The 17620-nt window shown below is 43.3% G+C and overlaps 1 protein-coding gene across 1 annotated transcript; it reads right to left on the bottom strand.

The window, feature by feature from the left end:
• Positions 1–1096: 1096 nt before the first annotated feature.
• Positions 1097–10435, bottom strand: ECSCR (endothelial cell surface expressed chemotaxis and apoptosis regulator). The gene is made up of 10 exons (XM_006891233.1): positions 10375–10435; positions 6255–6329; positions 5951–6001; positions 5097–5291; positions 3929–4042; positions 3449–3547; positions 3205–3241; positions 2864–2866; positions 2011–2104; positions 1097–1111 (listed from the first exon to the last, which is right to left on the bottom strand). Exons 1-10 carry the CDS (start codon positions 10433–10435, stop codon positions 1097–1099), a joined length of 744 nt encoding a protein of 247 aa, XP_006891295.1.
• Positions 10436–17620: the final 7185 nt, after the last annotated feature.

The following is a 17620-nucleotide window of genomic DNA, read 5'->3' as shown; positions in this document are numbered from 1 at the left end:
ATTGGTGAGTGCTTCTAGAAACAATAGCTATGAGGTATAAGGGAAGCAAGATTGGGGAGAAGGAGAAATTGAAACAAGTGGTGTAAATCTTCATTTTAACCTTCACCCTTGTCAATCAGCTGTTAGCATCTAGCAGCCAACACTCATAGCAGCTGGAGAAATAAATGCCTTGATCCTAAAGTGGGATCTTGGCAGTGTTCCATATTGTCTTATATAAGTCCCAGCTAGGATTTACTTCCCAAGCATTTCCTCATTTACTATTCTATTTTACCTTCCCAGTAGCCTGTGAGGTAGACTGAGCAGATAGGGATCACTCTTCCCTATTAATACATAAGAATGTCAAAGACCTTCCCAGAGTCACATAGAGTTGCCTCTGGTTTTCACCCAGGGATTTTTCACTTCATAGTGTTCTTCCCTCCCCACCCCCAACAGGAGTTTATAGGGCTATGGATTATAAGAATTAGAAAAGACAGAGAAAGCCAAGTAGCTCAACCACCTCACTGTAAAATTAAGGAAACAGGTTCAGAGAAGGGGGTTAATTGGTCAAAACAAGCTTCAGGTCTAAAAAGGAATACAGTCTCATCGCCGGATTTCCTTCATCTAGGAGTCCATTTCCACTGCCTTTGATGTACTGTAGATCCAGGTAGGTTTTTCTTCAGTCTTACTTTAATCATTTTAATGAGAAATAGAGACAGAGTAAAATGTTTTATTCTGGACTTTCTCACTTCACTTTGCAAAGTCTAAATCCTAACGAAAATAGCTTGTTATTTCTTGGGAATAGAGAGCAGGAATGATACTCTACATGTCTTCCAAACTGCGGGCCATATATGCTTATAAAGTTGATCTTTGCAAACACACAAATAACTCTTCCATTGATTTCATTCGACCAGGATTCATTTTCAAACTAGTATCATGACAAAGATACCTATTACCAAGAAAGTACATACTGGCTTTCTTTTTCTCTTTAAATAACTGTACAGTATTTATGCAGATTTATGTTCTTTTTATAAAACACAAAGATTTAACAGTCCTATAGGGTAAAGTGGGTGCGGTTTTGGGTTATGGTGTCACAGACCTAACCTTATTCCTAATTTGCTCAGTTTTCCCACATCTAGGGCCAGAGTGAGACATGTGGAACCTGGAGCAGGCAGAGGACAGCTGCTTTGTTTTACTCAACTCTCACCACTGGAATTTCCTAGTTGGAATGATTTAACTTCTGTCTCCAGATGTGACACATCTTTACCCGTCTTGATTAGTCATGGTTTAATTCCTTTCTCTTTCTCTTTTGTTGAGGTGCCTAGTCAGTCCAACCCTTCTTAATAAGCTGAGCAAACCAAAGCAGACTTGACAAAAGGTTCTGAACATCTCCCAGGTTTCTCAGAGTGCTCCCCACAAGAAAAGAACCTTGAACTTACTTGGGGCCTAATAAAGGAGATACCGAAACTGCTAGAACATTCAATAAAGAAATGTGCCAAAGAGATGAAATCTTCAAAGAAGTTAAACTGCAGGCCAGAAAAATTATTTAATGCAAAGTAGAAAAGATCAATCCACCTTGTAATTTTCCTTGACTTGTACTTTCGTCCTACTCTGAGAGAACGGGAGCAGCTGTGTTTCTAGAATGGCTGTCCATCTGGGAGTCTCTTGTACTGGTAGGTTGCTCCCAGATCTGGAGGAATGCTGGTGTCCTTTAGAACTGGGAGTAGTTGTGAAACAATAAAATAATTTATGTATAGTTCATTGTCCCTACCAATCTCATCACTTCCTCATTACAGTCACAGGGCTGTTTCATCATTTCCAGGCCCTTGGGGCCCCAAGGTTGCCTTTTACAGAACCTGAAAAATAAACATAGAATGAGGAAGGGTAAATTTCTAGGAGGGAGGAATTTCAGTAGGGGAGAGGGAGGAGAACCTCAGTCTTTGAAAATATCTCCTTCTGACTCAGGAACTTGAAGATAGGAAGAACATATAGATGCATTTGGGGAAGGGAAGGAATGCAAGAGGAAAAACACACCTTCTCTGCTGAGGAGCATCCTTTGCTGTTGTTCATGTTGATATTCTTCATGGAGATGAGGGTGATGCTGTCTTTTGCACCATTGGCTGTGGAGCTAGGGGTAGGGAGAGAATCTAGGTTAGAGGAGGAGGAGGAGGAGGAAAGGCAATGGGGAGTCAAGGAGTTGTGGGGTTGATGATGTTGAAATTTAGACCTTTTTTTAAGTATTTTTAGGGAACTCTCGTGGCCTAGTTCAAGAAGCTGCACTGCAATCCTGAAGGTGTATGGTTCAAATCCACCAGATGCTCCACTGGAGAAGGAGAGACAATCTCGTCCTGTACCAGTGAGTTTTGACTTGATGTTACACAACAACAACAAGAAGACGTCTTTATTTTAGCTGTAATAAGTGCTTGGAAGCCTAAAAGACCTGTGTTTAAATCTTGGCTTTACTACTTAATACTTGTGTAGCCTTGAAAGGTCAATCCTTTCTTAAATCTTATTGTATTCAGGTTTAAAACGAAGTGCTATCCACCTTAGAGAATTGCTGTGAGGATTTGAGATAATACTGTCTCAAGGGAACTACCACAGTGTTGTACGTGTTGTCGTTGTTGTGTAGAGTAAGAACGACTTGTAGCTAACCCTCCAGCAGGTTTTCAGAGCCAGTTCATCGCACTGAAGGAGATTGTCCATCTGACTCTGGTGGAGCCAGAGTAGATTCAAAATGCGGACCTTTGGGTTGGCAACATGACTTCTTACTACTAGGCCACTAGAGCTCCCTGGCTGGCACATAGAGCTACTATAGATGCACTGCAGTCTCAGTGGCACGTGGCTCGTGGGGCAATATCCTCCTGTACAACTTACTGCCTATGAAAACCCACTGGAGGGTCAGCTATGCATTCTGACTCAATGGCACACAATAACAATGAGTACAGATGAAGTATCTTCTTATTTAAATAAGATCTGAGTTGCCACATTTTTAGGACAGAGTTATAGAGATTTAACTCTGGGCTAGAGTTCTAATCCATCTTCTCCACCATCTTTGATTGTCTCCATTCAGATTTCTCTGTGTCCTTGTCTTGTTCACCCAGTGACTCAGTGGAGGTTCAGGGTGTGACTATGTGGAGTTGGGGTGTTGAGGAAGTGTTGGTTCCCTCTTGAAAATGGGGAGAGGGAGAGCAGATAGATGACTCCTTCCTTATACCTTGGCAGTCTTACCTTTCAGATATCCCTGAACTCCCTGGTTTCTGAGGATCTGTGAAAACCGAAGGCACAGTTTAGGAATCACATGTTGTAACTCAGACACCTGGTCTACCAGGCAAAGTTTACCCACATTGCCTTTGACAAATGGTACTTAAATGCCAATTTGTCTCCCAACTCCAATGTGGGTCTCAGCCATTAAAGTTAGTTCCGGATCTCTCCAGCAGAGGGATCAAAGGGGACCCTGTGGGCAGGGCCTTACCTTCAGACTCCTTGTTTTTCCTGCACTTAAACCTTAGACTGACCACACTGACAAGGATGATCACCACAACCACTAGAATGACAATGAAGCTGATGACTCCTGAAGAGAAAGAGAGAACGAATAGAGTGAAGGGGAGGATGAGAAGGGAACAAAAGGAGGCAACTAGAGCCCAGAATCCTCTTGGCTAAGTGCTAAATAATTAGGCTTCAGAAGTAAAGTGAATTTCATTTATTTACTGCACAAGTGAGCTCTCAGCCTGCTGCCCCAGTCTAGAGTGGGACGTCCTTGTATGTCCAGCCTCCCCTAGGAACATGCAAGTCAACAGAGCCAAGGGTTGACATGAAAAGCCAACAGAGCCTTTCCTTCTGTCAAATTACCCTGGAGCAAATGGGCAAGGCTTTACTTGTGTTTTATACCCAGAGTCCTTCTCAATTCTAGGTGTAATTCCCTCCCATACCCCACTGTCCCCTCGTGACTCACCAAATGCAGCCACGGTGAGCACCGACTCTGATGTGGGGCTGGGTAGGATGGTCAGGGGTTCCCCTGAATTCAGGCTCATGGTGGTAGATTCTGGAGTGATATTTTGGGACTTGCCTAAGATGGAGTGGGAATAATGGGTGCTTCAGTGTTGAGGATGGACATAGCTGACCAGAGAGAGTTCGCTTCACTCCTACCTACTAGGTAAGTGAATACAGGGGAGCTCACACCCCCCAAAAAAGACTCCTGCCACTTCAACCAGATCTCCAGCGTATGGAGGTCAGACCATGGTGGTGTGTGGTGATGCGATGGACGCTGCTGGGTGCTCCTGTTGCTGGCTCCAGCATTCCCCAGGAGATTCAGGATCCTTTTCTCATTATGTTCTTCCCACCTTCCCGTGAAGCCCAGAAGAAAGAGATTTCTGTCCCATAGATAGGAAGCCAGCTGGGTGAAGTGTGGCCATTCTGCGCTTTGCCAAAAGTCAAAGTGGTGGAAAGGAGGATGTGGAACGTGTGTATATGCAGAGGCTGACCTAACAAGCCAGGCAGCCAGCTAAGTAAGGAGCACAAGTCTCTGTTTCTTGAAAAGTGATGTAATCACTCCTCCCAACCCTTCTTCAGTACACTGTACTTCAGGCCTGATTATTTTTCCAATTTCTCATTTCTCTGTACCTCCCTCCCAAGTGGATTTGAGGAGTATTAAAAACAAAACTCAAACAATCCCAGAGTCAAGCGAATGATATGAGAGAAAGAAGGATGTCACTGAGTCCTCTCATTGTGAGTACAGACTGGACTTCTTCCACTGGGTTGCTGCTGTGTGGCGCCCCTGGGCCTACACCATGAAAAAGGCGAAGTTGGAGAGAATTCTCCCTTCCCCCAGCTCTTCTGTTCTAATTGGCAAATATCTGCCTTCCCTGAGAGGAAAGAAGCCTTTGCTGACATTTTCTACTACTTTCTCTTTCTCTGTACTTGTTTATCAGCCTAGGTCCAGGCTCCTTCCACTTTCCCTATGACCAAGCCCAAGTTCTTGTCTCTACTGTCTCAATAAACCTCTGTTATCCTCTCAAAAATTAAAGTGTAAAAAAAAAGTGTCATTGATATAAGATCCTGCCTTTAAGGCCTTTGAGTATAGAGAAGGACTGGGCCTCCTGAAGTGAAGAAGAAAAACCCACCCAGATAGAACCTGGTGTCCTTTACCTCCACTGCCTGCCCTGAACTTGGGCACTCACCAAGTCCTGATGTGTGCTTCTGTGGCTGGGACCAGCGTAGGCCCACTGAGGGTGAGGATTGGCCACCCATGATGTTTGACCTCAGAGTGGTGGTTTGATGTGTAGTAATGGGGGTTTCTGAGGCCTTCTTTGGAGGTTCTGTGGATCAGAAAGCACATCAAGGGCCTAGTTAGGGTCTCAGCCAGGACAGAGTCCAGAATGATTGCTTTCTGTTCCAGGAAAAGGGCCATTCTCCCACCTCTCACATTCTCTTCACCTGTGTAGCGCCCTCTGCTTGAAATCTATTACATTGCCTCCACCCTCATCTCCCTCTGGCTTCTTCCTCCTCAAGTTTCAGCTTCAGAGGTCACTCACTCAGATATCTTCCCAGGCCCCTCAAATTTGAAGTGGTTGGCATTTTTCTGGGCCCTCACAGCTCCTCAAGCCTGTGCCCATCACAACCCTGCTTGCCCCATTTTGTAATTGTTTAGCGGTAGTCCTGTTTACGTGTCTGTTCCCTCACTGGCTTATATTCTCCTGTCAAGCGAAAGCCTTCCCTGGCCCATCCGCTGTGTGGGAGTTGTGGTTTGAACCATAGAGTAGTACCTGGTGTCCTAATGATGGACAGAGAAGCTGTGCTGTTAGATGCTGAGGAAGGGACATCTCCTGCAAGGATAAGGTCAGATGTGGAGTTGGAGGTGAGGCCGACTTGGTGACACCACGCAGTGGGTTTTCCCAGAACTCCTGGGCTTCAAGTGTCACTGAATAGCTGGGAGCATGGGGTGAGGACTGCCAACTTGTCAAGCACATCTACTCACCTGTGTTGGGAGAAGTTGTCTCTATGGTCAGGCTTAGACTATTGAAGTTTCCTGAAACAGACCATCAGAGATTAAGGCATTTGTTGCTACCTATTGCTGCCTCTCTCTCTTCTTCCCTCCATTCCTCTCTATCCTTTTTTTTTAAAGACATGTTAGAATAGGTTAAGTGGCAGGGGGCGAGGTAGGGGTGGAATATCCCTAGGTGAGTTCAACTTTGGATGTGCCGAAGGCTCTGGGTTCAGTCACCATCACCCGAGGTCAGAGCAGAACTATTCTAAAGCTCCTCTTATCTTTTCTACATCACCTGGAGTAGGCCTTGTGTATTTGATCTTACCCCGAGGGCTAGTGGGCTGGGTTGTTGTGGGCTGGAAGTTGTGGCCTGAAAGTGAAAGCAAAACATAGGGGACTGGCTTGGTAAGTTCTCCTGCCCAGAACAGAACCCATATTGGAATCTAAACCTTTTGACTTTCTCAGCCTCCTGTGCTAGAAGCAGACACACATGGCCTAGGACCAAAGACATGAACCCTAGTAAAGCTGCTGACTTCCCCCGAGACTATAACTTCACACTATCACCACCATCTCATGTCACCACCATCAAAGTTCCAAAGACCTTCCCCATCTCTTCAACTCCATGTGGCTTTTATACCAACCTGACACAGGTCAAGAAGTATTAATTTTTTTTAAAATTTAAAGCTAGTAATATGTCCAAGAACAAGGCAAGTGATTTACCTAAGCAAGAATCCAAGACTTCACAAGCAACAAATGCTGATGAGGTTGTAGAGAAACTGGAACCCTTATTCACTGTTGGTGGAAGTGTAAAATGGTGCAACCACTGTGCAAGGCGGTATGGCACTTTCTCAAAAAGTTGCAAATAGACCCAGCAATTCCACTACTGGGAATATACTCCAAAGAGACCATAACTGACATCCAAGCAGATATATGCACACCCATGTTTATTGTGGCTTTGTTCACAATAGCAAAGAGTTGGAAACAACCTAAGCACCCATCAACAAATGAATGGATAGAGAAGCTGTGGTATATTCACACAATGGAATACTACGCTGCATTGAAAAACAAGGAACTCATGCAATATTATTCAAAATGGGTGACCCTGGAGGACATTATGCTGAGTGAAATATCTGAGTCACAAAGGGAAAATACTGCATGGCGCCACTGTTGTAAAACAGGACTGACCTTGGGGTTGGGGAGAGACTGAGAAAGATGGAATAAATAATGTATACTGCGTTGAAACAGATGAGGGAGAGAACTGTTTAAAAGGGATATGTGATGAGGTATTTTTGTCATGACAGGAGTCCAGAGTGAAGACTGCCTGGGGGGAGGGATTGTAAAACAATGGAGGAACTTTTACTTTTCAAAGAGAAGAGTGTACTGAGTGGGGAGGGGTGGGCAGGGAGAAAAGTGCAACAATGAATGAATGGAAATCCAAAGTCTCTGTAAATTTTCATTTACATTAATAAAATTTAAAAAGGGGGGAAAATTTAAAAAAAGGATGAAGAAAAAGAAAAATCCAAGACTTCAAGTCCTTCAGCTAGTGTACCCACCACTCTATCATTGAATCCTTCTTTTTCCCTGTGAAAATTGTCATCCCCAAAGAAAGGAGATGGAGCAATATGGTGAATACGATAGGGCTAGGGATTAGAGTTTGTATCTGGCCTGTCTCTCTGCCTGTCTTGAGCTTGGGGGAGGTGAGTCCTGCACAGGAAGCAGGTTAAGGTATTTGTAAGCAAGAGCTCTAGGATGAGTGTCCAATTTATTGTCATAGAAAGTTACTCCTGCAATCATGGTCTGCTTTAGAAATGGTTGTGTTGACCAAACCTAGAGAGTATCCAGTAAGAAGTTCTCATATGCTTTTTGTGTGTCCACAGAGCACACACACATCTCTCTTGCAAATGTGTATGTGTATGGGGGTGTGTGTGTGTGTGTGAACATACCCATATATGTGTCCTGCTATGTGTGTAGGACCTAAAAGGTCAGGTTGTGTTTGCTCTTTTTCCACAATGAAATCATTCTTGAAACCTGTGAACAATGTGAAAGGAAAACAACGTGGGGAAGTGGAGCCGCCCAGCTATGTTCCCGTCAGAGGCTCAGCCTGGGCCTGCAGCCCCTGGCCTGGCCCTCCTGCTCCCTGGTTCCTCATCAGTGGAGAAGCACAAAGTTTAGGCCTCAGTACACAGAGCTGGCTGGGTGCCAGGGGCCCTCCCCTGCCTGTGGCAGCCTGCTAGTCTGTTTATTTTCTTTAACCCACTGTCTTCCTCCATGGGACTATCATTTGAATAATGTAGAATTAATTTTTCCAAACTTCAGTTTGCCCAAGCCCTGAGCCATGTTTTTCCAAGTCACCAACTCTGATGGCTTCATTAGATGAGGAATGGGGGAGGGAGAGGTAAACGGAGTTAAATGGGTAAATGGGTGCACTCCAGCCTATACTGAACCCTCCAGGGGTGGGTGCAGATGGAATGAAAACATCTATCTATCAGTTCTTGGTCAAGCATATCTAAGTACTATTAGGTTATAATTTTATATTTTAGTGGGTACTGTGCACTGCCATTCTGCATTTATTTAGGAAAAAACCTCTTTATTGTTTTGAGAAGAGTTCACAAGCTTCAGGTCCCAGTTGCCTGGTCTCTCTGAGCTTTCTGCTCCCTGTCTCTCCTCAAACTTTCTACCTCCAAGAGATTCTTTTGTGAGGTGGGGAGGGAGTGTCTGTGTCTCTGGGAGACAGGTGCCTCTGACCACTGGGTGCAAATGTACCCAAAAGATGTTGGCTACTGGGGTGTCTTCTTTTCCTGCTTTCCCTAACCCAGTCTACGGGCTTTATTCCCTACACGAATGTCTTCTGTCCCTTTCTACCTAACCCCTTCCCAACCCTGCTATTTTCTTCAGTAACATAATTTAATCTTTAAAATCTTGGATCTTGGCACTTGGCAGGCTTAAGTTCAAGTCGTGGCTCTGTCATGTTCTGTGCAACCTGGCCCTCAGTTTTATCTTCTTTATAATGCGTTGGTAGCTATCTCCTCATTTGTAAGGAGGTTGAGATATGTGTTAAAGCCTTTAACAGAGGGCTCACCTGATAATCAATCCTTATATAGTAAGTGCTAGACATTTTTGGTCCATTCTCACAACTCTTTCAGGTCAAATCTGATTTGACTTTGTATATCCACAGTCAAGCTCCTTCATGGGTCTGGATATCCTCAGAATGATTCCTTAGTCCGGCAAATCAAAGACAGAGTAAGCTCTTGGAATGAAAGGTAAGTGGTACTAAAGACTTAAGTAGAGTTTATCAGGGCATGTAGTGACCTTGGCTCTTGGCTGGGATAGAACAGTGAATAAGGAAGTTGGAAGAAACCTAGATTTATGAAAAGCCACCTCACAAGTCTTACCTTTTATTCTATCTCATCTCCTCCCTTCTATAGCAGCCTAGTCCCCAGTCCTAGACAGAATCTAAGGCTCTTTCCTTAAGGAGAGAGGGAATAACAATCAGAGGTTTCCCCCATCCATGAGCTTTGTGAGATATCTGTCTCCTCCAGGAAGCAGAATGTTCCGGTACTCAAGCTCGCTCTCCCACAATCAACAAAGGATCAGCTTGATAGATTTCTCATTACCCTTTGCCAGTAACAGCACCCTTGTTTCTCTCTCTGTTGCTTCTACCATAATTTTATAAATCTTCCGCAAAGACCTCTTGGAGGGTGCGATGGGGAGGGGATGACCAAGGGGAAGTTGCTGCCCTGTGAGTCACAATCTCCTGGACTTTTCCTGGTTCCCTGCAACTCACCCAAATTAGAGTAAATGGCTTTGCGAGTCATCACCTATCAAAGTCCTATCTGGAAAGTTGTTTCAGATTAATTTCCCACAGAAATCATCTCATCTAGCCCTCAGGTAAGGCTGTAAAATACAACCTCCTTGGTAAGTAGTTCTTTGTGTCTAACTTAAGTCTCTCTGGCTATGATTTAAGCTTACTTACTGTCAACATTTAAACAGAAGGAGAGAGAAATCATGTGTTAAGCTTAAAGTACAGACAAGTTTGTCCAGAAATAGTGACAGAGAAGATAGAGCCAGCTTTGAACCCGCAGCTTCTACCCTCTGCCCTCACCCTGGAAGGAAGGAGCTTTCTAACCTCAATCTCATATCAAAACAAGGACTCCCACATTTCATGAAGCTGCCTTGTTCAGGGCTCCAAGTCTCCCCAGAAAACTTCCCACGGAAAGTTTTAACTAAGTTTCTATTTACCACTGCCTGGTAATGACCATCCCCCGAGTTCAAATGATGCTTTGTGTGAAATCTCTGGAATTCCCCTTGGGGATGGCCCTGGATGGAGAATGTCTGGTTTATATCCTGATCCTTGTGATCATGACTTTCAGCCTCCAGAGAGAAATTGCTGGAGAAAGGTGACAGACGTGTCTTACCTTGGAGAAGAAGGAAGCCCAGGATCGCCCAGCACAGCTGTGCTGTTCCAACAGTCCCCATGTCAGCTGGGTGTGTGGTGGGCAGGCAGCTGCTCTCCGTGGAGGCTCTGTCCATAGTGAAAAAGAGAGAGGGAGTGCTCGGGTGGGGTGGGGGGTGGGGGCTGGCTCTCCAGGAGTTTCCTGTCAAAGAATAGAAGGAAACAGATTGGGACTAGCTCCAGGGGCTGTGCTCAGCTTGGCCATCCAGATGAGGATGTGAGGTTGCAACAGCAGAGAATCACTCAGGCCCCAAGCAGGGCCTGGGCCAGAGCCACTGTAGTCTTCTGTGCACATAACTAGTGATGGAAACTTGGTCCCCATCCACCCTCTCCTCCCGAGAAGCCTATCCTGTCCCTTCATATTAAACCTGGATATTTTCCTACAGTCTTAACTCCAGCCTCATCCCATATGGGCTTCAGGCCCATCCTGTGAATGAGCCCAAAGATCAGCCCACCACCGCCCATGTTCTGTAGACTCTAAATTCTCCACATTCCTCTCCCTCCTCCTGGCTCCCAGTGCAGATGGGATGCTCAGCATCTTTCAGGGCAGTCTTACAAATATTATTATTATTCTATATACTTATTCATAATGGAAGTGCAAGAGAACCATATTCCAAGTGCTTCCCCTTCGACAGAGCCCCCACCCCCGAATACAGTTAGGTGTCCTCTGGCAGCAATCTGTTCTCTGCATGTGTGATGGTTAATGTGTGTCAGCTTGATCTGGTTGTTAGGATTCTCAGGGATGTAATAGAAGTTAGACTGGTTGTCTTTGGTAATAAAATGTAATCCCTGTCATGATGTGATCAGCCAATCAGTTATGAGAAGTTTTTTCCTAGGAAAGTGGCCTACATCCAACATATGTTGTTCTTGTTTGTATCATTAAATTGACTACAACTCAGAGAGCCTATAAACAACAGACCTGAATCTTGCCCTATCCTGTACCATCTTTACTATCCTTGATTTACTCAAGCCCATTGCTACAGTCACTGTCAAACCGTCTTGTTGAGGGTCTTCCTCTTTTTCACTGACCCTCCACTTTTCCAAACATTATGTCCTTTTCCAAGGACTGGACTCTCCTAAAGACGTGCTCAAAATATGTGAGATGAAGCTTCACCATTCTGTCATTAAGGACCACCCTGGCTGAACCTTCTCTAAGATATATCTTTTTGTTCTTTGGGCAATTTATGGGATATTCGGTACTCTTCACTTCAAAAAGCACCTGTTGTTCTGTTATTCTTAGTAATTGTCCAATTTCAGATGCAAAGGAAGTAATTGAAATGAACTTGAGGGTGTTGGATATTGTGAGGATGGCAGAGGATAAGACAAGGTTCAGATCTGTTCTCCATAGTATTGCTATGGGTTGTACTCAACTTAAAGACACAAAGCAGCAACAACAATGACTCTCCTCAGGTGCATCTTAGTCCTTAAACTGACATCACTGTTCCTCAGCATCTTAGAGGGAACCTTGACCACAGATTCCCCAATACAACATGTCTTTTGATTTCTTGACTGCTGTGGTGCCGAGGGTGTTGTGGTGAGGATTTTTAGTTTCTTAATGTTGAGATGAAGTCTACATTGAAGGCTGTAGTCTTTGCTCTTCTACAGCCTCTGCATTAAGTCCTCTTCACTTTCAGCAAGCAAGGTCATGCCGTCTACACAATACAGATTGTTGATGAATCTTCCTTGATCCTGACTATCATATTCTTCCCTATAAAGTCCAACTTCCCAAGTTATGTGCTCAGCATATAAATTGAATGGTTATAGAGAAAGGATAAAGCACTGGCACACAACTTTATTGATTTTAAACTCCTTTGCTTTGTTCAGACAACAGTTTCTTGGTCTAGGTATAGGTTTCACATGAGAACATTAAGTGATCTGGGATTCCTATTTCATTAGCTACCTGGCCAACTGACTGGAAGAGAATGCTGCCATTCTGAAAACAAAAAACAAAAAACAAAAAAAAACAACAGATGATCCAACACAATGTAGAAATTATTGAACCATATCACACAAAAGTAAAATCTTGCTAAAGAATAATGGACAGAATAGTAATCTAGTAAGAACTGCCAGTAATTCAAGCTGAATCCAGAAGTTGTTGTTGTTAGGTGCCGTCAAATTGAGTGTGACGCATAGCGACCTTATAAACGAAAGATCTCAACCCTCCTCTATCCTGTGTCATTCTAACACTTTCTAACACACGAGCCCACTGTACCAGTCACCATGTCAATCCACCTGGTTGAAGGTCTTTCTCTCCCTCGTTGAAGAAGTTGTAACACCAGGGGTATCATTGCTGATGTTAGATGGATTATGACTGAAAGCAGAGAATACCAGAAGGATGTCTAATTGTATTTTATTGACTATGCAAAAGCATTTGACTGTGTGGATGATAACAAATTATGGGTAACATTGAGAAAAATGGGAATCCCAGGACATTTAATTGTGTTCATGCAAAACCTATACCTAGACCAAGGTGGAGCTTCCTGGGTGAAGTGTTGTGCTGCCAACCCACAAGCAGATGATTAAAATCCACCAGCTGGTCCTCAAGAGAAAGATGGTCAGTTTCTTCCTTTGCGATTTATAACATCTGGAACCCTATTAGATGGTCAGCTATGCATTGGTTCTGACTCCAGGGTATATAACAATATTTGCATTACATGCCACACACACATAAATATGCATGTGCGCATGTGCATACACATACACACACACTTATAGCTGCATTACTTCAGTATCTATTTCATTGTCACAGCACCTTCTCTTCCATGTCTTCTCTTCTGGGTGTTTGTTATATGGACACTTGTCATTGGATTTATTACCCATTTGGATAATCCAGGATGACCTCTTTGGACCCTTAACTTAATCATAAGGGCAAAGATTCCCACCCCAAACTTATATTTCTAGGTCCCAGTGACTAAAATGTAGATCTGTCTTTTTAGAAACCACTGCTTTGCTCACTGGAGCCAGGTCAAAGCTTAAAGTTACCTTTTGTAACGAAAGACTATTTTGTGAAGATATATTTTGACACTATGAAAATATCCCATTCCTCATCAAATTTTTAATTTATTAATTTGTAACATATATATGGATCTGCTTATTCTCATCTTAGTCAATGGATTATAATAAATAACTGCCTTTGAGCTATGCTGTTGACAAGGCATATTGTATATACCATGAACTGCTAGAAGGATGAACAAATATGTCTTAGAAGAAATGAAGACAGAATGGTCTCAGATTTGAGATATCACGTCAAATTCTTCAAAGCATGTTATTAAAAAGACATCATGCTTGGTAAAGTAAAACCCAAACTGAATCTACCACTGTTGATTACAACTCATGGCAAGCTCTTCCTTGGGTTTCTGAGCCTGTAAATTTTTTTTATGTATTTTTCCCTTTTTTAAAATTTATTATTAATTTCAATGAAAATTTACAGAGAATTTGGATTTCCATTCATTCATTCATTGTTGCATTTTCCCCCTCCCAACCCTCCCCCCTAGTACATTACCTTCTTGGAAAAGTAAAAGAAAAATTATTTCATTATTTTACAAACCCTCCCCCAGGTCCACTCCACTATACAGCCTTCTCTCTGGACTCCTGTCATGACAGAAATCCCTAATAATTTTCCATCTTAAACAGTCTTCTCCATCATCTGTTTCAATGCAGTATACATTATTGAACCCATCCTTCTCAGTCTCCTCCCAACGCCGAGGTCAGACCTGCTTTACAACAGTGGGGCCATGCCGTATTTGTCCTTTTGTGACTGAGATACTTCACTCAGCATAGTGTCCTCCAGAGTCACCTATTTTGAATAATATTGCATGAGTTCCTTATTTTTCAATGCAATGTAGTATTCCATTGTGTGAATATACCACAGCTTCTTTTTCCATTCGTTTGCTGATGGGCACTTAAATTGTTTCCAACTCTTTGCTATTGTGAACAAAACCACAATAAACATGGGTGTGCATATATCTGCTTGGATGTCAGTTATGGTCTCTTTGGGGTATATTCCCAGTAGTGGAATTGCTGAGTCGAATGGTATCTCTATTTGCAACTTTTTGAGAAAGCGCCATACCACCTTCCACAGTAGCTGTACCATTTTACACTTCCACCAACAGTGAATAAATGTTCCAGTTTCTTCGCAACTTCGCCAGCATTTGTTGCTTGCTGCTCTGTTAAATTTTGCAACTCTGACTGGGATGAGATGATATCTCATGGTTGTTTTGGAGCCTGTAAATCTTTATGGGAAGAAGAGTTGTCTATCTTTCTCATGTAGAGTAGGCGGTGGGTTCTAGCTGCCTACTTCTTGGTTAGCACCTGGGACATAGCACACTACAGCACCAGAGCTTCTTTTGGTAAAGTAATGGGCTAGCAAGAAAAAGATAAAAACTCTCAGTCAGATTGTAAGATACAGTAGTTAAAACAATGAGTTGTAACATAGTAATGATTATGTGAATTATGCAGGACCAGGCAGTATTTTATTCTGTTACATATAGGGTATATGTGAGTTGGTGCTGACTTGACAGTACCTAATGATAGTGAAGAGATTGAGTTTGTTAACAGGTTCAGTTTGTTTGGCTCCACAATCAACATTCTTGGTACCAGCAGCCAGGAAATTAAAAGACAAATTGCACTGGGAAAATCTATTGTTAGAGACCTCTCCAGGGTACTGAAGAGTAACAGTGTCAGACTGGAGACTAAGGTGCACCTGATCCAGGCCATGGTCTTCACAATTACTCCCTGTGCATCAGAAAGCTAGATAATGACTAAGAATAATAGAAAGGTAATTGATGCCTTTGAGTTGTGATGCTGGAGAAAACTATTGAATATACCATGGAGTACTAGGAAAACAAATTCATCCTGCAGAGGGTGAAACCAGCCTACTCCTTAGAGGAAAAGATTCTGAAGATTCATCTGACATACTTTGGGCATGTTGCAAGAAGGGACCAATCCTTGGAGAAGGACTTCATGTTTGAAAGAATGGAGAGATAGTGTAAGAGAAGAAGACCTTGAATAAGATGGATTGACCCAGTGATTGAAATAATGGGGGTAGGTATGTCAGAGACAATGCGGTTGGCACAGGATAGGGCAAGGTTCAGAGAATAAGGTCGCTATGTGTAGCAAGTGACTTGATGGCATATAGTAACAACAATATCTCATTTTACTTGACTTCACAACCAACACCATGGAGGTGGCAGTCTAAAAATCAAACACTGTATTTCATTGGCTAAATCTTCCACCAAGGACATTGTTAGAATGTGAAAGATATTCAGAAGGGAGCAAGAGGTGGGAAAATGTGCAACAACAATGAATGGATGAAAATCCAGCTTTTCTGTAAAAAAAAAAAATATATATATATATATGACTAAAGTTATCTCAAACTATAGTGTTTTCTATAGACTCATGCATGTGAAAGCTAATGAATAAGGAAGGCATAAAAACCCTCATGCCTTAAAATTGTGGTGCTGGTGGCGAGTGTTGACTTGAGGAGAGTCCATACAATGGATCTCCAAAAGAACGTGCAGATTTTTCTTGGATGAAGTGTAGCCAGAGTGTGCCATAAAGACAAGGGTGTTGATATTCTGGTTCAGATACTTTGGGCATGTTGTCAAGAGAGATTAGTTATCAAGAAGAACATTGTACTTGAAGAAGAAGGTGGTTGAAGGAGAAGACCCTGAAGGAGATGGATTGACACAGTGCATATAAACACAAATGGATTGTGCATTTTGGTGAGGATGGCACTAGATAGGGTGAGTGAGGTTTCATCTACTGTAAATAGGATAGCTATGATTCTGAGTCAACTCAACAGCACCTAACAACAACATTATGTTGAGATTCAAATTGTCCGAATTTGGTCACCAAGAGTCCTTTAAATCTGGTTTCAGAATCCTTTTGTCATCTCCATTATTCTTTGAGAGCTACTTTGATTTTGGCATGATGAGCTAATTCCAGACACATCTTGTACTTTTCATTTCCCAGTCCTCATAACTCACATTCAGCTTTCTCTTTGGTCTCTGGAGCTCTGGGAGCTGCTACCACAGTGCAGACATGGCCAAGTCCAAGAACCACATCATGCACAACCAATCCCCAAAAGGCAGAGCAATGCCAACAAGAAACCCCGATCACAATGGTATGCGTTTCTTAAGAGGATAGGCCCCAAGTTTCTGAGGGGCATTTTGCCAAGAAGCACAACAACAAGAAGATGCAAGCCAACACTGCCTAGGCCATGGATTAACCTGCCGATGTGGTCAAGGCTGTCTTCAATCCCAGGATCTCAAGGGGTTTCACCACAAGCTCAGCTGACACGCCCCATTACCCTTCTCAGACTTGGGAAGTGTGTTCGAGCCTGCACTGCCAAGGGGCCCAGGCTTTGCTGGCCAAAATCCAAAACGAAGGCTAAAAGTAGGGCCAAGGCTCCAGCTAAGTTTACAACTCAAGTACCAACTAAGGTCTCAACCCAGGCTCCTGATTCAAATTAGGCTCCCAAGGTGCCCAGGCTGCAAAGACTCCAAAATCAAGTTCTTCATCTGAAGAGAGAAGGACTGGTGTGACCCTCTGGGCTGCCATCTACATGGGGCTGATGTCCTCATGAGGCAAGAAAACAAAGAAACATACTCAAACTCATTGTTGTCAAGTCAGAACTCACTCATAGCTGACTTTCCATTTGTTTCCCAAAGCTGAAAAACACACTGGAGGAGATTGTTCATCTTTCTCCCTTGGAGCTGCTGCAAGTAGCCCACCAGCACTCTCTTTCCCACTCCTAGAATGCCATTTTCCCAAGATGAGCTCATTGACGAATAGTGGTAGCTTCTCCAAGTCCTTTCACTGACAGTGAGAAATCTGTTTCTCTCCCATTATCCTTCCGCTTCCTTCCCCCCATCCTTAACATATTTACTCATTTGATCTACTTACTTGATTTACTACCCTTGTAGTCAAACTCTGAACACTGCCCCTAGCTGTGTGCCTCACAGCCACCTTCCACAACTTCATCTGGGCTCTGACATTCTATCCTGGGGTGGTCCCCTGTCTTCATCTCTAGTGGGCTCAGACACCTTGCACTGACTATTGAGGCTCCCCTGATCCCCATCTGCATAGATGCCTGGTTTGTTCTCTTTTGAGGACTGAAGTATTCCAGAAGTAAAGAGAAGAAGTGGAAATGTTTCAGTTCTTTTCAAATCACCAGTATTTTCTACTGGCTCACATAGTCGAACAAT

Source organism: Elephantulus edwardii, unplaced genomic scaffold (genome assembly GCF_000299155.1).
Source record: "Elephantulus edwardii isolate Elephantulus edwardi_28Jun2011 unplaced genomic scaffold, EleEdw1.0 scaffold00095, whole genome shotgun sequence".
In the NCBI taxonomy this organism is placed as follows: domain Eukaryota; kingdom Metazoa; phylum Chordata; class Mammalia; order Macroscelidea; family Macroscelididae; genus Elephantulus; species Elephantulus edwardii.
Note: the sequence above shows the minus strand (reverse complement) of the source record. Positions and strands in the feature narration are given on the sequence as shown.